The sequence below is a fragment of the Antrostomus carolinensis genome, unplaced genomic scaffold (assembly GCF_000700745.2).
Source record: "Antrostomus carolinensis isolate BGI_N321 unplaced genomic scaffold, ASM70074v2 scaffold8263, whole genome shotgun sequence".
NCBI lineage: Eukaryota > Metazoa > Chordata > Aves > Caprimulgiformes > Caprimulgidae > Antrostomus > Antrostomus carolinensis.
This window is the reverse complement of record NW_010305804.1, coordinates 7,027-28,485: the sequence shown is the minus strand read 5'-3', so window position 1 is coordinate 28,485 and position 21,459 is coordinate 7,027. Positions and strand designations below refer to the sequence as shown.

Here is a 21,459-nt window from a genome sequence, read left to right as displayed (position 1 = left end):
CTTTAAAGACTGTATTCATAGAATCATAGAATCATAGAATGGTTTGGGTTGGAAGGGACCTTAAAGATCATCCAGTTCCAACCCCCCTGCCATCAGCAGGGACACCTTCCACTAGATCAGGTTGCTCAAAGCCTCATCCAACCTGGCCTTAAACACTTCCAGGGAGGGGGCATCCACAACTTCCTTGGGCAACCTGTTCCAGTGTCTGACCACCCTCACAGTGAAGAACTTCTTCCTAATATCTCATCTAAACCTCCCCTCTTTCAGTTTAAAGCCATTTCCCCTTGTCTTGTCATTAGTTGCCCTTATGAAAAGTCCTTCCCCAGCTTTCTTGTAGCCCCTTCAGGTACTGGGAGGCCGCTATAAGATCTCCCCGGAGCCTTCTCTTTTTCAAGCTGAACAGCCCCAACTCTTCCAGTAATTCATATTTGCTTTCAGTTTTAGCAGACAGCAAACATGTGCTGGTTACTGCAGTAAGTACTTACACAGCCTGTGTGCTACTAGACCCTTTCCCTGCCCCTTTTTTCATTACATAGTTAACAGTGGTACTGAGTGGTGTTTGTATCTGGCTACAGTCTGCAGTGACTTAAAGTACTATCAGAAAGCTGCTGCTCTTTTTTCTGTTAAAGAATTTAACAGCCTAATACATAGGTAACCTAAATAAAGAGATGTTGCCAGGAGAGAAACACTGACAGTCACCTGGAGCTGAAGGAAGAGCATTTGGCTTTAAAAATGGAACTATACTCCTCAGCTCAAAAGTGCTCCTTAAAGGTAGAGTTATGGCATGTCAGCAGCGTGGTGCAGAAAAGGAGCCCACGTTTTATTAGTTTGGGGGGAGGGAGGGAGCAGGACTTGAGGACTATAACCCTGATACCCCTTTAAATAAAAGGATTCGCTTAATAGCAAACTGCTTGTCTGATTGAATAGTTTTGTGCTCCTGTAACAACAGGAGAGATCTAGTAGAGACAGTATTTAATGTAGCTGGTTTCCTGAACTTGGTTACGAAACAGCAAAGGTCACTTATGCAATCAGAAATGTTTACAAACCGCTGTATGTTTACTATATACATATATATATATATATGAATGTTGTGAAGGTACTATCAGGAAAAGGTTAGTCCAGTTGCAGAGATTTAAAAGCCTTTCTCCAGAATTTCTATAGAAAGAGTGGGATGTTATGTATTTAATATACTTGATCAAATAATGTAGATGTGCCCTTTGGTTCAGAGAGTTATCTTGTGTGCAATATGGACTACAGCAATGTGCCTACATAAAAATACAAATGGAGTTTTATTCTGGATGTATTTTGTCTAAACCAATATTTTGTTATAGAATGAAGTCATGTTATGGTAGGCGAATAATGTGCTAGATAATTCCTCAAGTATTCTCGCTGACTTGATTTCCTTATGAAACTACATTTTAAGTATTTCTACTAAAATATGCTAATCACCCTAAATTGCCTTCTCTGAATTTCTGACTTTGAAATCCTGTTTAATCCAGGCTGAATTGTGTTGTGCTACACCAGTGGCATCAAGCAGACTGTAATCTGATAACTAGGTGATCTTATAAATTACCCCATTTCTAAAAGGCACCATTAACATGGGGGATTTAAGCCAAAATTACTTCCCGATGTTCAGTGACAGTTTTCCTTGAATGCCAAATTACTACTAATTGTCTTTGAAAAAAAATGAAAAGCAACTTCCTGGGTTCTCCTAGGAAATAGTCACATGGGATTTTCCCAAAACAGCTGTCATTCTACCCATTTTTTGACTGATACAATAGGAGACTAGGGTAATATTAGGTAAAGTTCCACACAAGTAGCCCTGTTGCTGGGCATGTAGGTACACGCATTGATAATTGCTGAAACACCAGCCCCTCAGTTTGAACTGATGAGTATTAAAATAAAGCATTTTGGGCTTTCACGGTTACCTTTTCATGTTTCAGTATTACCTGAGTATGCTCTTAAATTCTCTAACTGTAATAACAAAGATAATAATGATAAGACACCTTAATAATGTGGATTGAAAGAGACGTAGTCCCTGCCTTCAGTATTTATCTGTCCTGCGAAAGTCTGCCTAGTACAGTCTGAGCACAATCACCTGAGAGCTCTGCTCTCCTTCACATGCTGGTGCAGGAAGAATTGAACACATGCATCAGATCATCGATAGGAAAGATTATGCCAAGGATATATTTAAGGCAAGATTATTTTAAAATAATGTCCTGTATCACTGAAGAGGTGTAGACAATAGAAACTGGGTTTAAACCAGACGTTTTCTTCTAAAATGTTACTTTTTCTCTGGTTTTGTGCAATCTGTTCTCTTGTTGAGGAAAGTGCACAGAGTTGAGTTTAGCTGTCATCCCAGCCAGCCAAGTAAAACTAGCATTGGATGTTCATCCCTTATTTGGGTGAAAAAGGTTGGCTTTGGAACTAGGGACAAGGTGGAAAATAGAATTTTTTGTCGCACTGATGGTCCTCAGTCTAGAGCTGAAGGTCTAAATGTTGCTCAGAGCCACAAGGTTAATGTTACAACTGAAGCCAACCAGGAAAGCAAAACATGATGTTGCCTGCAGCATAATACTTGCTTAATGCTGTTTCCTGTGGACCAGCAGAGAACAGGGGCCATTGTGTAATTGGGGTACGAATGTAAACGATGCTGTAAATGCACAAGAACAGGTACTGAAAAGCCTCCTCGTTTTGTAACCATCAAATTTGCATCATCAACTAACAGCCTACAAAAGCTGTAGCTTTACAAAAGCTTAGTTTACAGAGCTGAGTTCCTGATCCAGCAGTCAGATCCATGCAGGAAAGTCTTGTGCCACCATGGAGACGCGGTTGCAGGGCTGGGATGAGTGAGTAGTCAGTGGTGGTGAAGGGCTGTGGAAGCAGACGAAGCGCAGTGTTAATGTCAGTGTTGGTAACGGTGCCGTTAGGAGTGCAGAAAGCATAAAGCTCCATCCAAAAAGTCACATGCTAATAATTGGAACGTCTCCTGCCAGTCAGAGAATATTTATGCCATCTCAATGCTTGGTCAGATCCTACCCGTGTGATTTTTCTTGAGTCGGGTTGAAAACACCTGTAAATAAGTCTGCTCGTAGGAAAGCCAACAAACCTTGGCCTGTGGTAGCGTTGGGAGCTGCTCCAGGTCACGCTGCTTTAATGTAATGAACTAATAAAACTGCTGCGTTAACGGTGTGTGCTGCCTTAAAATCTCTTTTGTTGTTCTTTTCAAGCTAGAGTATTAATGTTTGGGGCTGATTGTTATGACATGCAAATGCAGGCTGTGCTTAGCATGAGGCAATTGTTCACCTTTGTTTTTAAACAAAGTTGTAAGATAACTATGCAAATGTATTTTATTAAAGGGACACATAAAAGGATCTAGTTTGTCTGTTGTGGTTTTTTTTTTGTCCATCTGGGGAGGATTTTTTTTCCCATCTGAATAGCTTGGTACAAGCATTGTGTTACCTGGCTCTGTGATGGAGCGACTTGATTTTGCTTTTTACCTCTTGAAAATTGAATCATAAATTTCTTCTGTTGTAGCAGAGAGAATATACCATGAAATTGGATAAAAGTTTTTGTTACATTTCCCAGGGCCCAACGGAAACCAACCTTTCCACGGTGGCAAATTGCTTGGCTTAGTTCCTCTCACAGGTTCCAGTAGGCACAGGGGCTCCTGACAGCTGCAGGCAGTGACAGGAGGACATGGCAAGTGGATTCTGTGCGCCAGCACATTGTAAAATGGCTCTGGGTGATGTCCCGTGGTACCATCCGTCTGTTCTCTGACTGCTTGAAAGGGACTGATTTAATGCCAGCCCATGGTACTTAAGGTGTGGTCTTCCTGTGGTAGCCTGGGAAAACAAGGGCAGCCTAATACAGACAAAAAAAACCCAACTCAACCCTTGTCTGCTTTTTCCAGCCATATTAACTGGCTTGAGCTAAAAAAAGAAACAAAAAAATTTTAACAAAAGAACCCAAACCCACTCACCCCTGCAAAAAAAAACCCCCACAACCCTAAACAAACCAAGCTATTTCCTTAGAAATGCAATTTATATGCCACCTGTACCCCTAAATAGTATTCAGTGGTGGCCCAAAGCCATGGTGCCTCTGGTACAGAGAGAGAGATCCTTCAGGACAAGTGCCTGAGCTCATGTGTGAGGCTCAAGATGTCTTTCCAGAGCTGTTGTTCTTAATGTGTTTTCTCATTGTTGTTTGAGTGGGGAAGTTCACTGGGGAAGGGGCCAAAGCACTCGGTGTCCAAGCAGATCTGGGTATCTTTGAAAGCCTTTTCTCTGTCTATTTTTTTACCTCAGTTCTCTGAAATTGGCTTTTAAGTGAAGAATTTTATTCCACTTCCCCTTTTTTAACAAAGAAAAAAATGTAAATTGTTTGAAATGGTGATAGGTCTCATTCGTCTTTCATTGAGGATTTCTTTTCTTCTCAAAGTGTCATTCTTCCCATTGAACTTACTCAAGTCCAAAATACATCATTATTTGGAAAGTTTTTCCCCAGCCCCCTGTGTTTTTCAGGCATTTGAATCTCCTGCAGAGCAGCACATCTTTTGCCTGTGAAACTCGGTAGTTTTTCATGCGGGATGAGTTATGTTAGTAGGAAGAAAGTATTTCATGTTCAGGTTTATTTGGAGAGGGAAGTATAATTTTAAGCATTACTTTAGAGACTGGGATTTCCTGTTTCTACACTCTGCAGCTTGTTTTACACTGCCCCAGCGAGACAGCTGCTCCCTCGTCTCAGAGAGGAAGGTTTATCACAAGAGGTACCACAGCTGTAGTAGGCGTTGCTCTCTTGCTGTGCCCCAAGTTTCAAAGGCACCAGACACCCACCACGTGCTCCGTTGGATGTTGTTCTTGGGAGGGAGCCAGGCAGATCGTGCCCACGTTGTCCGGACAGCCTGGCAGTACCCTGCTCTCGGTGGAAGAGGCAGGCTGGTTTGCCCTCCAAAGGTCATGTAAACCTCTTCTCTAGTCAGCAGAAGGAGATGAGCCCCCAGCGTGGGCAGCAGAGATTCCCCTCTGAGGGTGCTCCCAAAAATCTCACCCCTTTTTATTACCTGTATGGGGAGCTTGGGATGAAGCGTCACAAGACAGGAGCCAAACCAACAGCTTTCTGCTGCCAAAAAAAGGCAGTTTTACTGCTTCCACGCACATTCCTGGCTGCTAAACTAGCAGAAAACTACTGTTTCCTTTTTCCCCCCTTGGGATTGCTGCCAGGGTGTGAGCTGGGAGTCAGATAAGTGCCAGAACTGATGCAAGGAAAGAAGGGAACAGGAATGCAGGAGGAGAATGGGGAGAGATGCAGCTCCACCCTTTCCGTACCACTGAGCCCATGGGTCGCTATGGCCACTTTGGAAAAACACTGGCAAATGCAGTAGGTGGGTTGTTTTCTTCTCTGTCCCATTCACCTTTCTGCCCTTCAGATCCAAATGCCTGAATTCACCCTCTCAAATGAGATGTGGGGATTGTGTACTGGGTTTTTATGCCAGCATCATCAGACCCATCAAAATCTGGGGTGTTTTCACTGCTCCTTGTTTAAATATAAAATAGCACTCACCCGTTCTGAAAAGCTGACAGTCCAAATGCAAGGCCAGTGCAGGAACCAGTCAATTAAACAGCATTTTTGTATCCAATAGTGAGCTTATAAAACAAATCTATTTTAGATGCATAAAAAAGGTCTGTTTTCCTTCCAGTGTTTGCTTCAACTTTCAGTAGTCATCATGGGACAGACACAAATCCCAGTGAGTGGGTTGTTCTAACAGTTGTGATCTAAGCGAACAGCAAGAGGAGCTTCAGTCCGTCCCTGCTTTTGTTGCAGGAGTGCACCTTGCAGGAGAAAACACCACGTGGTCAAAGCTGAGACTTCCAAGTCTGGTTACTCTGCAAGTCCTTGATTATCCTAAAAATTTCCTGTCTTAGGAACCAGGTGGGCTTAACGGCAGTCCTGTACAGACTAAAGAATGATGCTAGAATCCAGGAACAGCACACACTGGCCACAGTTCATCTTGATGGATTGCGATACCAGACTTCATAGGAATCACTTTGATCTGTCACTTTCCTCCTTTTTCTCATCTAATTTTGGCCTGAATGTAACTTTGGGAATAACTAAGGCCAGAAGCAGGATTCTGCGTGATCAAAAGAGCTGTGATCCCAAATCTCCTCATAAAAAGGGGCATTTTTTCAAATCTTGACTGAAAGCTTAAGATCTGTGATCCTCCTTAGGGGTACAAAACAGAACTGACAAGTCTTGATTTTAAATCTAGCTATTGCCTTTACTGTTCTACTTCTTTTTGTTGTTCAGAGAGTTTCCCTGTTAAAATACTTCAAATGGTATAAAGCTTCATTTGACAAGCGTTTCTTTTTTTTCTGAAGGATGCTGCTCCTTCAAAGCAGCTTGATGCCTGTCCAGCACACGCCTGTGAGGTTCCCATTAGGCCACTCTCACATCAAGTTTAGCCAAATGCTCAGTGTTTGTTGGGTTTTTTCACCCCCCAGATGTATTACTAACTCCATTTCATGATTCAGAGCAGCTTTCCCATGAACAGATCTACACGTTAGCAGTGAATAAAGTCCCACTGTAGTGATGGGATGTGTGAGGGTGACACAGGAGACGCAGCCCTTCATGCCGTGGGTCGCGCTGCCTTTCACGACACCTGTCAGCTTTCAAAAGTATCGTTCTTCTAGAAATGCCGGATCTAAACGAGTCCCTGCGATGTCCTTTCTGCTGCCCTGCCAAATCCACAGCTCACGTTGTACTAAAATCTGATGCCATCACAGCACGTGATAGATGTATGTTCACAAACACTCTGTAATTCTTTCTTTTTATTGTCCCTCACCCTGCTTCTTTGAGTGCTCTCTCTGCCAGCATGCCATGGCTAACACAGGGATCGGAGTTCCACTTCCTGTGCTCTCCTTTACCCATCTAAACTGAATCACCACTTTGTTTTTTGCCAGTTTTTGGTTCAGTTACTAATTTTCAAATATTGTTCTTCTCCTTATTAACACGCACTCAGAAGAGAAAAAGGGGAGTGAAGCTCTAGGGTCTGCATGTTATTACAGAAAACTTGGGGTTTGAGTCATTGAATGTCTGTGTGTTCCTGTGCATGGTTTTGATTATTTATACTTGATGCACAAAAATAATTCAACATATTTCAGGCTCATTTTGTTTCTAAACAAGAAAAGAAAAAAGTTATGCAACTTTAACATTATGCATTATAATTTTACAAATTTGTCCTGGTGGTTTGTATCATAAATTAATAACCAAGGCAGAGTACTTTAGAAATGGGGTGGAGATTAGAGGTGCAATGTCACAACTCAGACCCAGACACATTCTAGATGACTTCATCTCACAAAAGACGTTGCTTAAGGTAAGAGAAAATCACAGTTTGGAAAGGGTATGGCAGAAAAGGAGAAGAGGTGAGAAAAATCATGGGACAAAGGAAGCAGCAGGAGGTCACAGAATCATAGAATGGTTTGGATTGAAAGGGACCTTAAAGATCATCTAGTTCCAACCCCCCTGCCATCAGCAGGGACACCCTCCAGGTCAGGAATTATTTTTTGGCATCACAGTACAAGAAGAAGGGATGTTCCAAGAAATGAAAAGGTTACAAACTGAAAAATTACATAAAGGGGGAGAAGGGGTTTATCGCCACACCACTCAGTTGTGAAACCCGCTGCTGCTGTGCACAGGGGTTCTGCCGCTGTGTGTATAGTGTGAGCCGTAGGCTGGTGTGTCTTGATACGATTTTGTTAATTCATCAGATCTGATGGCCTGAGTGGGATCTAAACTACCGGCTTCCTTCTTGTAGGGTGTGCTGATCTCCAAAGCCTTGACACTATGCAACCGATGGAAAGGAAAAGGCAGGGCTACATCCACGAACTCATTCAGACGGAAGAAAGGTATATGGACGATCTTCAGCTTGTCGTGGAGGTGAGATGTCTTGGATGTGAAAATGCTTTTGGGAGAAGAACCCCTCTGTCCTACTGAATAATAGCAATAGAGGGGTTCTTACGCATTGTGAAATGCTAGAGGAAGAAAATGAAGTTGTGTGAGCTCCTCCCTTTCTAGCAACTGTTATCTGGTTGTCCACCAGGCAAAAACATCCCGTTGTGAAAGCCATCATCTTACAAGGACCTTCCTGTTTTCCAGATCATGTTCTTGGGTGTTTGGACTCAGTGTAAAGATGATGGGCTGGGCCAAGGTGTCTGGCAAAGCTGCACAGGCTCACGGCAGAAACTGTATCAGCACCATGAAAGTTTATTGTCTGCCTTCATCTCCAATTTTATCTGTGGAGGCAAGACCACCTCACTAGGCAGGGCAGGAGCTGGTCAGCATTAGATGGCCTGATTTGACCTCTCTGTGTAAAACACCTGTGTGGGTGAAGGGTTAAAGATGTTAAATAGACCAAGTTACACAGAGGTGTAACACCGCTCTCCAGAGGTGTTCTGCCGAGGGTCCCTGGCAGAAGCTGTCGCTCTGCACGCAGGCTGACCGTGAGTGCTCTGGGTGTGGGGACAGTGTGATGTGTAATTTGGGTAGCAATTGACTCTGAAATCATGGGAATGCTCTTCTGCTGAACAGTCAGCCTGCAGGTCCCAGTGCTTGTTCCTGCTTCACAGATGGTGCTGCTGGTGTCAGAATGAGGTCACACGCTTAGGAAAAATAGTGGCAGCTGTCCCAGGGGCTAGTAAGGAATTGCTTTTAACTTCTCCTGAGAAACTGGACACTGAGTATTCAAAAAAAGCAGGATTGCTGCTAGGCCAAGCAAGAGCCCGAGCTGCTTTTGTCTCCGAGGAACTGTTCACCTTTCTGATTTTTTGACTTGCAGGTTTTCCAGAAACCGATGGCTGATTCAGGCTGTCTCACAGAAGGAGAAATGGGGCTGATCTTTGTTAACTGGAAGGAACTTATCATGTCAAATACAAAGTTACTGAAGTGAGTACCTACCACGTTTTTATGTTTCCCTCTTCATCTTTATTCTCTTGTTCCTTTCCCCAGGAAGTTTTCTTTTTTTACACTAAATATTTCTGTGCTTGCTAATTATTTCCTGTGCATGTGTGCATCCAGAATAGCTAAACACATTCACACTACCTCACAAAGAAGGAGTTGTTGTGAGAGAGAGGGGAGCAGACAGCAAGAACAGATGCACATTTGCTCTAATACCTTAGAAGCACCAAAGCATGCGCATGGGAGACGTTCTTCCCAGTTTTTTGCAGAGCAACCTTCTGCTCTCTAAAAATAAACTTTGGAGAGACAAGTGGCTAATAACTCACTGAAATGGGATGCTGGCTGAATGCAGAGGTTGATGCCGATTGTCCCAGAAATCTCAAAGGAGAGTCTCAGTCCTGCAGACCCCACCAGGCAGATCATTCAGCTCAGTGTGTTGTGCCGGTGATTTCCTGGGGGAGTTGAGGCTGGACCCTGTGTAAGGGAATTCACCTCACAGGCTTCAGGCATGGATGTTGTAAGGATCTTCATTTTGGCCTCACAGACTTGGCAGCAAAGTTGGACGGTGATTTCTTTCTTCTTCAGAGCCTTGCGAGTGCGTAAGAAAACAGGAGGAGAAAAAATGCCAGTGCAGATGATTGGGGACATCCTGGCAGCAGAGCTCTCTCACATGCAGGCCTACATTCGGTTCTGCAGCTGCCAGCTTAACGGGGCTTCGTTGCTGCAGCAGAAAACTGATGAAGATGCTGATTTCAAAGACTACTTAAAGGTATTTTATTCAGTAGCTTTTGTGCCTTCTCCTTTCCTCAATGACAGGAGCTCATCTAACCAGCATCGACCAGATCAAAACAAGCCAGAAGAGTTAAGAACCTTCCAAGGTGTATTTATGTCATGACTACGGTTAACGCTGTGTAGGCTTTTTATTTATGTACCTGTCTTTCTCTCAAGCTAATTTATCACTGTATTTCCCATTCCATTGCTTGTTACTTTAGTGTAACAATAACCCCTCAAAGCTATGGTGCTGGTGTCTGCACCTTCCTCAAAATCCGTGCTGTTAGAAGGGGTAAGAGTGGAGCTCTGTGGAGCTGAAATAAAAAAGCTGGTGTTCCCAACGCACTTGTAATTCGGTGGGGTGTGCAGGGTGAGGCTGAATGGTGAGGTTGCAGCCGGGGCCAGAGGTGAGTGTCACAGGCAGGAACGCTGCAGAAATAAATAAGGAATCACTGCTGTACTGCAGCTGATGAGGTGGCTTTGAGACCAGCACAGGAGAAATGCCAGAGCTGTTGACATCAGGTGTTTGTTTCTTTCATTGCTTTGGTTTTTTTTCAACCTGAGTGGAGCCTGTAACGTCAAAGTAAAAGCTGGATCGGTTTTGAATGTAAGGATTCTGCATGTACAGTGATCCTGCGAATAATGCTGGTAAAGCACATGAGTGCAATGACAGCTCCAGCTTTTCCATTTGTTCTAGATACAAATATTGTTTGCTTACCAAAAAAATCTTAAGATTTCTTGGAATGCTTGGAAAAATGAATCAGATCAGACAGTTTTCAGTTTTCAGTGCACTGAGGCAACTGTTTCTTGATGAGTAATGCAATGTCTCTGTTAAATCTCTGGGTTGCACCACAGAAACTTGCCTTGGACCCTCGCTGCAAAGGAATGCCCCTCTCCAGTTTCCTCCTGAAACCCATGCAAAGAATAACCCGCTACCCGCTGCTCATAAAGAGTGTGAGTACCCTGACTGAGGTTCTGTAGGTCAGTGCTTTGGAGTTTGATCTCGATAGCAAAAGGAAAGAAAACCCACCTTGTCCCTTTATGGGGATTTCTCTGAGAGCATGGAGAAGTAGTACCTGTGCTAACCTCTGGTTTGGTCTTATTTTTCTCCTCTTTTTGATCCATACCAGATTCTAGAGAACACTCCAGAAAATCACCCCGATCACAGTAACCTCAGGCTTGCCTTGGAGCGTGCGGAGGAGCTGTGCTCTCAAGTCAACGAAGGAGTGCGTGAGAAAGAGAACTCGGACCGGCTGGAGTGGATTCAGTCCCACGTCCAGTGCGAAGGTCTCGCTGAGGTAACCAACCGCCTTGATACGCTGCACGACGGAGACTTCTCCGAGCCATTTCAGAAAGGCCGGGGGCAAAATGGGGGTCTTTGCTCACATCCATTATTGGAACATGATCCTCTGCTGAGCTTTTGGCAGAGAAGCTTTTATTAAATGCTGCTCACAGCCATAATGTGATGAGTCCTCCTTTTTGCGTGATTTTGGCAGTGGAGAAGTCTGTTTATCAGCTTAAAACTGATACCATTTAAACGGTTAAATGAACAGAAATAATCCCCATCTCTGAAGCTCTGCTTGTGCTGCGCTGGGCTAAGTCAGGTGTTACTACCTGGAATTTCACTTAGTGTGTGTTTCCGAGGGTTTTCCTTCATGCAGAAACAGCACAGAAGCCCTTGCTGCCACATCCTCAGTGGTATGTGGGGCTCAGGCTCCTACAGCTTTCAGGACAGCCTTTGAAATGAGGCGTTGTGACAGGTCTCCACTGGCTGTGTAAGGAACCAGGGCTTGACAGGCCCAGAAGGTCTGTCCTAGTTCCATCACCTAATTGTGCACCTGTAAGAGGTGACCTGACTGCAGACTCTGCAAACTCTTCTTAAACACAGCTTCTGGACAACAGAAAAATGGCCATGAGAGAAATGCCTTCCTGCAGTCAGACCAGACCCCTGTGTATGTTGTTGGCAAGGCTTAAATAAGCTTTAAGTTGGGAGTCATGCTGATACTATGGCAGATCATAAAACAGTTTCGCTTCTTTTTGTTTGTAACTAAATTCATTAGGAGCAGCTTGAGCTGTCCCCACTGTGAAGAGGAGCAGGAACTGATGTCTGCATTAACATGCTGCTGCTAATGAGTTTTGTCTCTCCTAGCAACCGGTGTTCAACTCCCTCACAAACTGCTTGGGACCACGGAAACTCCTGCACAGTGGCAAGCTGTACAAAGCCAAGAGCAATAAGGAGCTGTACGGTTTCCTTTTCAATGACTTCCTCCTGCTCACCTACATGGTGAAACAGTTTGTTTCTTCCAGCTCTGATAAACTGTTCAGCCCCAAATCCAACTCCCAGTTCAAAATGTACAAAATGGTGAGTGAATCGAGGTGCCCTGTGCTCATGTTGATGCAGTGGGACCCGGCTGACGAGGAATGCTGTTCTCCCGGCTGGAATCAGCCGCCTGATCGTTTGCTGTCGTACGGATGGGTACTGGCAGGACAACACGCACGAGTGCCGTTCGGCTTAGTCCCTGGAAAAGGACAGGCTTCTGTTGAATAAACACTTCCATCCACACTGAGGTGAAAGGGCAGAAATGGCATCGTGCCTGAGCAGCTGAGTGGGATGTTCAGAAGCAGGAGCCTTAAGTTTGCACAAGTTCCCGCACCCACAGGGAGGGAGGTTTCTTTCTTTGCTGCAGAGGTGTTTTACTGCTTGTTCTGTGTCCTTCCTTAGAAAACAGTAAAGAGTGCAAAACTTTAGTCTCTGTGTCCACACAGTGCGTGTTCTCAAGATTTTGGAGTTGGGGAGATAAGCTTAAGTATCAGGACAGCTTTCCAACAGGGAACCTGAGAGATTCCCAGGATTTCCAAGCTCCACACTGCAGCTCTGCTTACGCAGTCCTGCCCCTTTCACAAAGCTCTTCATCTAGGAAGACAGAATGGGGTGTATCGCCAGAGCAGTTTTTATCTCTTAGTCCTTTCTCACATTATTTACATGGGCTCTGATTGTTCATCCTTTGTCCTACAGCTTTCATTTTCCCAACAGTAAAGCAATGTATTTAAACATCCTTGTAGAGCTTCCACTTATGGCCAGGGTGACGCTACCACAGTGATCTTTACTTTTCTTTCAGCCTGTTTTCCTTAACGAAGTCTTAGTGAAACTGCCCACAGACCCTTCAAGTGATGAGCCAGTTTTCCACATATCGCACATTGACAGAGTTTACACGCTTAAAACTGACAACATTAACGAGCGGTGAGTAGTGAAAATGCAGATCTGAGATTAAACTTGTTGCAGATGGCTGCAAGCTGTGTTTCCAGCGAGCACACATGGGGTTTAAGAATAGGGTTTAATCTCACGTTCAGGAAATAAATTTTGTTTGACTCTCATTTGAAATTAGAAGTTTTATCTGATTTTGTTCTGCTTGTACGAGAGCTCTTGCAGTGGAATCCAGTCACATCTACTGCTCCTTGATGTTACAGTTGCACAGAATAGTTTTGGGCTGCAAAGTCCAGCAGTCTTTAATAAAACAGTGGCTCCACTTTCATTTATTAGGCTGATGTGGAAACGTGGCGTAAGATCAAAAACCTCTGTTGCTTTAGTCCTGGAACTAACTTGATTCATGATGCCTCTGAAACCCGGGGCGGGGAATGGCGAAAGCGATGGGGGCAGAGTCGCTGGTAGTGAGGAATTTCCTGCCTGTGGTATGACCCTGACTGTCGGGATTGCTCTTTGCAGCACTGCCTGGGTCCAGAAAATCAAAGCAGCGTCGGAGCAGTACATTGAAACTGAGAAGAAGAAACGTGAAAAGGCTTATCAAGGTACCTGCCGAGTTCTGTATTCCCCTGTGATCCCCCTGGACGCGTGGGCAGGGCCTTTTCCGGAGGGTGCCACAGTGTCTGTCCCTTGAGATCAGTTTGCTGGTTTCTACAGTTGTGACCAGCCTGTTTATTTCTGTCTGGCTGGCAGCTCGCTCACAGAAAACCTCAGGAATAGGACGTTTGATGGTGCACGTGATTGAAGCAACGGAGCTAAAGGCCTGTAAGCCCAACGGTAAGTGAGGGAAATCGTGTCAAATCACTTGGATGCCTGCAAGGTTTGGAAAGGGTTGCTGGGAGGAGTCTGGTGATTTGGGAAACACTGTGGTTTCAGCTACAGCCTCTGAATGAATTAGCTGTTATTTAGCTTCAGAGAACCAAGTGAAGAAGCAGCTCTGTGCTGCTCTAGGATATAGGGCTTGCCTGACCCATATCTTCTGGATAGCAGCATCAATGTGTGTCCAGGCACCCTCCAGACAGGGAGGGAGGTTTCTTCCTTTGCTGCAGAGATGTTTTACTGCTTGTTCTGTGTTCAGGGAAGAGCAACCCGTATTGTGAAATCAGCCTGGGCTCTCAGAGCTACACTACCAGGACCCTGCAGGACACCTTGAACCCCAAGTGGAACTTCAACTGCCAGTTCTTCATTAAGGATCTGTATCAGGATGTCCTGTGTATCACCATGTTTGACAGGGATCAGTTCTCACCCGACGGTAAGTGTGAACATTTGTTTTAAGAAAAGAACACTTTTTTTGTGACTTGGGGTACACAGTTCCTCAGCAGCGGTTCCAGGAGCTTGTAGGCACAATTGCTGACCGAGAAATGTTGTGTCAAAACAACCCCTCCTTGCTCAAGTGGTTCAACAGCCTTCCAGAGCCAGCAGCTCTGGGCAGTCAGGTTTGAGCCCGCTCTGGCTTTTGTGTCAGACACAGAATTATTTTGTCAGACCAGGGAGACAGAGAAGTTGAAAGCAGGAGTTTTTCTCTGTCGCTGTAAGTGCCCGAAAATAACGTGCCAGTTTCTGTTTGCACAGCAGCAGCTTGGTAACTTTCTTTTTTTGCTTGGAACTGAGCATGTTTTTGGCAGTTGGTGGCTTCTGCTGCTCTTTAAAAGGTGAAGTGCTTTTTCCAGGCTCTGCCACATCGTTGATTATTGCAGATCTGCAAGGTAGGGCCTTGATCCGAGTTGGAAGTAGAGCTCAGTCTTTTCTCCTGTCAGGTAAGGTGACTTTGCTGGGCTGCTTCTCCCCGTTGGACAGCCGAGTCTGTTGGGTTTGAGTTCATCGTAGACCTTTTAAAGCACAACACACACACACACGAAGATGTTCTATATAAAATGGCCACAAAGGGGGTTTGTAAATTCTGAATAGGACTGTAAACCCACTAGTGGCAGTGATTGTTCAAGGTCATTGTTCTTGTGAAAAGAATGATACATAAGCATAATTAAAAGTTGGCTGAGACAAAAATAGTTCAATTTTTTTTATTTTTGTAGCACTGCAGCTGGTTTGTAAACAGGTTCCATCACTTAACTCAGACCTCTAAGACAGAACTTTTGATATTGTGTTTCATAAAGGAAACTGTATTTTTAAAGCCCTTGGAGCAAACTGTGACATAAAGGCATGTTTTCCATCCTAGCTCCACAGCATTTTTGTCTTCTAAAAAGACCCTTTTCTGTCACTGCTGGCTGATGTCCACAGGGCTGTGTGCTGGTCAGACAGGGAGCTCGGGAGCAGTGCTCTGGACTGTGCAGCCTTGCTGCTTAACCTGACACTTTCAGACATTTTTAAGCTTAACATCTTTGCTTAATGAAATTTCTTATTCACTTGCCCAACAGATTTTTTGGGTCGCACTGAAGTTCCAGTAGCAAAAATCAGAACAGAACAAGAAAGCAAAGGCCCCACGACTAAACACTTACTGCTGCATGAAGTTCCAACAGGCGAAGTCTGGGTCCGTTTTGACCTGCAGCTCTTTGACCAGAAAACACTCCTCTAAGAACACTTTGTTAATTTATGAAGGACAACTGAAGCTGACAGCCTCAGCATTTTGTTTTTGTAAGAGATTCCTTGCCCGACGCTGGTTGTTAAGCAAGAGTTCCTGCTGCTTCCGTATTTCCTCTCAGCTCCTGGTTGCGTTTAGTTCCTTGCAGCGTTCCGAGTTGTTGCTGATCTATGCAAACACCACCGTTACTGTACAGACAGTACTATAGCTCAGTGCCTTTGTATGTCGTTAGAATATCTGGGGTTTGGATGCCAATGTTTCCATTTTCAGGGCCATAAAAAGTATTAAGTAGAAATGTGGCATCGAGACGTTTGTACATTTTACCACTTGGTCTAACCAATAGACTGAGGAATGGTTTAAGCTCAGCACTAGAATCATTCCATTTGAAACCTGAAAAGTGATATCCACTGGAATCTTCCCGTCTCAGGATGATAGTTTTAAAGGTGAAATGCTGAAGAAGCCTTAGCACTGGAGAAGTCTCCGATATATTGTATATTCTTTAATAATCAAGTGTAGTTCTTTACTTGACTTAGTTCTGCACTGAAATCAGTAACTGCTACTTGATTTTTCTTTCTGCTTCTGTTTGGTTCATCATTCTCTGCTGAGACAATGTGGTTGTGAAGAATAACTAGAAAAAAAATATTTTAAATACTGTGACCCACAATAATGTGGAAAAAACATTCTTCAGCTTTTATTTTTTTTTCCTATATGTAAGTTATTTGTGTACATTTCCTTGGTCTTGCAGACCTCCATGTGAACCTTGAAGCTTTGACATTGCCAACATGTATATAGAGAGTAAAATATAAGTTTATTAATGTAATTTGTCTACAGCTGTTTATTGATGCATAGTGATTTTTTAAAAGTATATTTTATTGTACAGGGAAATGTGAAGTAATGAGAAAAACTTAGAGGATTGAATTCAAGAAAAGTTTATTACAAGTTTAAAAGGTTTGCTCGGGGGAACTGTCACCCCAACACGCATCTGCAAAATGAGATTTGTTGAAAGCAAAAACTTTCTCATGGCACCAAAATCAGGGATGGTTAAAAAAAAATTTAAAAAAGTTTGTTTCTAAAGGGTTGGAGACATTGTCCCCGTTTTACTGCCTCCTGAAACTGCTTTGTTGGAACAGCACAGTGTGCAGTTCCGAGCAGCGCATGCCCTGGTTCTCCAGGGGTGCAGCAATACCTCCTGCTGTCTGACGGTTTCATACCCGATTCCCATCCGTGCACCCTCCTGGTACAGGGCTGAGTCAACCTCTGTTACTTGTAACACTTTTCTGTGGTTCAGTATTTCTAATCCTAAATAAAACTAAATCTTGGCAACCCTTGAGAGATTGTGTCTGTACAGTGGGTGTTTGGAGCTTCTTGAGCAAGCACAGAGAAAATTCTCATTGGCTTTGACACCAAAGCTGCTGTGCAGTCACACCAGCAGGGAGACAGGGACCACACTGGAACACGAGAGAAACCAGTTCGTAGGGCACTGGCACCACTTGTTGCTCAGCACTAGAGATTCCGTACAAGAGCACTTTCCATCTCCTGTCCCCTAACTGTTTCCTGCCTTCTCAGAACACTTGTTCCAGTTTGATTGTACACTGCCTCCAGGAGAGAGTCCTCTGAAACCTGGGTAGCAGCCTAACGTTATTTTGCTAATAGCATTTTGTAAGACATTCACTGTGGGAGTTCTGATAAAGATCTGAACAAACCAAACCATTATTTCCCTCTCAGTGCTTCTTAAGACACGCTTTTCTGCACATCTAACCACGCACATAGCCAGGAGCACCTCCTTCTCCTTCAAAGAGAGGGTCTGTTCTTAAATCTCAGTGACCTCTTTTAGCTTCATGCACAATTGCAAGAGCTGTAGCTAAAAGCTTTGCCATTCCCTCTGCCCAGGGGCAGCAGTCACACTTCTCATATGAAACACAGCGGACGCAGAGTGGTGGCTGTGGCCAGAGCTGGGATAACGGACAGATTCTCTACTGTGTGTGTAGACAAGGTGCCCACCAGACTTTTTTCTGACTTTTCTCACCAGTTCATCTCCTTTAATACAAAGACTCTGTCACCCTATAAACCAGAGAACATCAGCACTTGTCTTTGTAGAGCTGAGCCTATGTTAAACCTTCTAAAATAGTAGGTTTTGGCCTGTAGAGCATGAACTAGAGCTGGAAATGATAGGAGCAGCATCTCAAACCTTTCTTTGGCTGCTGGGTCACAGTACTTCAGCACCACACGTTGAAGGCAATGAGTTTATTGCAGTTTGCCAGGAGACCTGGCCTGTTAGCCCTTGCTTTGGTGGAAGATGTAACACAGATTTTTGCAAACGGTACCTCCTGATGGCTGTGCCTGCCGCTGCAGTCAGCTGGAGGACAGGGGACATCCTTGGCTCTCACCGTCTTTGTGGCAGCTGATGACTTTCTGCCTTTAAATAGAAGTAAAAACTCTTGCCAGTCCATGTAACACCAGCCCAGCACAGCTTCCTGCACTAGCTCTCTCCCACACTGAGTCACTCCAGGAAATGTTTGTCTTTGTGACCAGTTTCTTTCCAGAATGTGCCATTATCTCCTAACTGCTCCAAACATGCTGGAGTAAAACCTTGGGCCAGGAAGAGGAGTAAAACTCCAGGGCAGGGGCTGTGGGGGAGAAGAGTGGACCTGGTTCAGGAGGACATCAGGCTCCAGGTTGAGCTCTGATGTTTCTGTCACTGGGGAGCTGGAGTTCCCTTAATTCTTGTGTACTGCAATGGCAGAACCAGAGAGCTTTCAAACGGGGTCAATCAGAGCACTGGGACTTTAAAAAATAACATCATAATTTTTTAAAAAATCACTCCTTGCTGATCCCAACTGCTTCTCCATCAGGGCAGGCCAGCTGGGCTCTCTAGGGTTCTCAGCTTGGGCAGCTCCGTCACTGCTCCAGTTCAGTTCACCATTAATGAGGCCAACTGCATGTTGAGTCCAACCAGCCTGGGCACCAAAAAAAGCCCTGTCATGGACCTTGGCTGTGGGATGCAACTGTGCAGAGTGGTGTGCAGCTCCCTCAGCACAGGCTGCTCCTTCACAGGAGCGGCCTCATGGCTTGAGCCAGGACACACACCACATCACAACGGTCAACCAAAGGACACAAGGCCAAGGGAGCTGAGACAGTTCAGCCTGGAGAAGAGAAGGCTCAGGGGATCTCATCGGTGTGTGTGAACACCTGAAGGGAGGGTACAAAGAAGATGGAACCAGGCTCTTCTCAGGGGTGCCCAGTGACAGGCCCAGAGACCATGGGCACAAACAAACACTTCTCTACTGTGAGGGTGACCGAGGGCTGGCACAGGCTGCCCAGAGAGGTGGTGGAGTCTCCATCTTTACGCACAGGCTGCCCAGAGAGGTGGTGGAGTCTCCATCTTTACATACTCAAAAGCTGTCTGGACATGGTCCTGGGCAACCAGCTCTTAGGTGGCCCTGCTTGAGCAGGGGGGTTGGACCAGATGACTTCCAACCTCAACCATTCTGTGATATAAGTGATACAAATGTGATATAAATATGACCTCACTCTGCTCCCAAAATCTAGAAGCTCCTCACTCTGCTCCCAAAATCTAGAAACTAATAGCAAAAAAAAAACAAACCCCAAAACACCAAACAAACAAAAAAACAAAAGCAAGTATGAACATTAAATCCTTCCAGCTGTTCCAGTAAAGCACCCAGGAAATATTTCATGGCTTGACCTGTAGCACTGGCTGACCAGCTGCATGCAGAAAAATGTGTGAAACTCTCCACCAAAAGCCACTTCATTTCAAGGCTCAGCTTGACCATCAATACTCTACTTTAACACATCCTGCTGTCCACTCCACACCCGAAGGTGTCCCCTCCACCAATGCTCCTTTCTCAGGAGAAACACACAATAAAGCAGAATTCACCAGGAAACTCCAGTTGCAGCAAATACTCTGCTATGCAGCCAAGCAGAAGAGGCCTCATCCCCTGTAGCTGTTGTGCTGCCTCTCAGTGAACACACTGGCTCTTACCTCTTCTTCTGGCGGACCTCGCTAGCGATGTAGGCGTGCGGTACCTTCAGCCACTCAACTGCATTCATGCGTTGCCGGCTCAAAGGCAGCAGTGGCAGTTCTGCTTTACTGAGTTCACTCAGCTGTCTGGTAGAGCACGGTCTTCCTGGCAGGAGAATAACAAGTGTTTCACGTGAGCAGCTGCTGTCACAGGCAAGGAAGGCCCCCCAGGATGAAACGCTTCAAAGGGAGACCAGGGGTTTAAAGTACCTGTCTCACACTGCTTGACAATGCCTGCCTCAATACACTTCTTTTGAATGTCTTCTAACAGAGGATCCCGTAAAACTGGTACTGAAACCTGAGACAGAGACAGTTATTTCATGCTTACACACCAACACAAGCATTTTGTCAGAGTCTCGAGAGACCAAAGTCAGAGGTAAACGTCAAGGTACTGTTGGTGAGCAGGGAAGGAGCATCAGCCTCATTTTTTATGAATAAAAACCATAAGGCATGATCTGAGTGGCCTGAGGAATGCTGAGCATCTCAGCTCCTCAGACAGGCCAGAAAGAATTCAACTCTGCTGCAAAGTTAGATCCTAGACAAGAGATCTGATCTCCTGCAGGCAGCTGGTCACGATGAACCCTGCATGGCACATTGCAGTGAAGTGTCAGCTCAGTCCCCACAGCTGCTGAGGGCTCACAGCAGCCAGAAGGGATTTAGAGAATTGCACTTCATGGATTGTGTCCAAGTCCTACCTAACCCAAGTCTTTGGTGCATCTGAGTGAGCTTCTGTAAAGAATCTGCACTGACAGATTATTTCTTTCTACAGAGCACACACCCAGCTTGCCTGGGAGCTCACTGACCCTCATTAGACAGGATGTTTCCCATGCTGCCACAGTGAATTTGAGAGGAAGAAAACAAACCTCCCCACTCCCATTGCCTACTGTGCCTCCAGATCTGCGTTTAGTACAGAGCTAATCCATCTTCCTGGTGAAAAACATTTTCAAACTCTTGGGCTTAAATGCAGTAGGAGCTGTGAACAGAATCACACAGAATCACAGAATGTTGGGGATTGGAAGGGACCTCGAAAGATCATCCAGTCCAATCCCCCTGCCGGAGCAGGAACCTAAATGAAATCACACAGAACATATTTGTTCAGGTCATAAAACTAGAATGTGTTGCTCCACACCAGTCCCACAGCAGCACATCAGTAACACACTCTGTCTCCTCTCTAACCATTAACTTCCTGCTGCTCAAAGGGTGCCCCTAAACCTCACAGCATAAATAACCATCGCACCTTCCAGCAGTCTGTACGTGTCTTCAGGAACAACGGATCGTACTCTGATGGGTCATAAACTTCCAACGGCACGTAGACCTGTGGGAGAAGCAGGTAATGGGTCAGGTCTCAGGAGCTGTCGGTGATAAAACAGTGAGAGAGCAGCCAGGCTGGGTACTACAGAGTCAGGCATGGCATGAACACAGCACCAGAGGTGGTGGAGGAAAGGACTCCCACATTTTCACACGCTGCACCTCAGAAGGAAGGTGACTGAAGTGTAACAGGAAAATTCCTCCATCCATTTTAATTTCTCATCAGTGTAAATACATAATAAATTATTTCATGAAGCAACCAGAAATAATTTCAGGCTAAAATGCTGATCACAACGAGGGCAGTCAAGAAAATGGAGATTTTGTTCAAGGCAAAATGTTTTGACAGAGAAGGAAACAGGTAATAGAAAGAAAAAAAGAAAAAAGAAGTGACTGAGCCCCCACCAGCCACAGCCCTACAAGTTACCAGTCTGCAAGCTCCCAGTCCAGGCCCAAAGCATGCTTTTCTGTCTACAGAGAGGAGTAAAGACCTGAGCCACACCTAATGCTCCAGACCACAGCCTCATCTCGTTGAGAACTCTGCCTACTACAAACTTCATATTCTGCAGTTCAAGTTCCCTGGGACCAGAGTTA

At 44.9% G+C, this 21,459-nt stretch overlaps 2 protein-coding genes across 2 annotated transcripts in view; one reads left to right on the top strand and one right to left on the bottom strand.

Moving 5' to 3' along the window:
- ITSN2 (intersectin 2) overlaps positions 1 to 16,639 on the top strand; it is a 54,007-nt gene extending 37,368 nt beyond the window's left edge. The window contains exons 29-39 of the mRNA XM_010164896.2: positions 7,814 to 7,935; positions 8,834 to 8,940; positions 9,538 to 9,721; positions 10,579 to 10,677; positions 10,854 to 11,021; positions 11,873 to 12,085; positions 12,843 to 12,964; positions 13,448 to 13,530; positions 13,679 to 13,762; positions 14,064 to 14,237; positions 15,358 to 16,639. Coding sequence (XP_010163198.2) covers positions 7,814 to 7,935; positions 8,834 to 8,940; positions 9,538 to 9,721; positions 10,579 to 10,677; positions 10,854 to 11,021; positions 11,873 to 12,085; positions 12,843 to 12,964; positions 13,448 to 13,530; positions 13,679 to 13,762; positions 14,064 to 14,237; positions 15,358 to 15,515 — 1,514 coding nt within the window. The 3' untranslated portion in view covers positions 15,516 to 16,639. The remainder of the gene's footprint in view (positions 1 to 7,813; positions 7,936 to 8,833; positions 8,941 to 9,537; positions 9,722 to 10,578; positions 10,678 to 10,853; positions 11,022 to 11,872; positions 12,086 to 12,842; positions 12,965 to 13,447; positions 13,531 to 13,678; positions 13,763 to 14,063; positions 14,238 to 15,357) is intronic.
- A 1,098-nt stretch (positions 16,640 to 17,737) lies between these two features.
- Positions 17,738 to 21,459, bottom strand: part of FAM228B (family with sequence similarity 228 member B) — a gene marked incomplete at its 5' end in the record, with an annotated part of 9,563 nt that continues 5,841 nt past the window's right edge. The window contains 4 exons of the mRNA XM_010164895.2: positions 17,738 to 17,933; positions 19,522 to 19,666; positions 19,771 to 19,858; positions 20,798 to 20,875. Of these exons, the coding sequence (XP_010163197.2) occupies positions 17,738 to 17,933; positions 19,522 to 19,666; positions 19,771 to 19,858; positions 20,798 to 20,875 (507 nt within the window). The remainder of the gene's footprint in view (positions 17,934 to 19,521; positions 19,667 to 19,770; positions 19,859 to 20,797; positions 20,876 to 21,459) is intronic.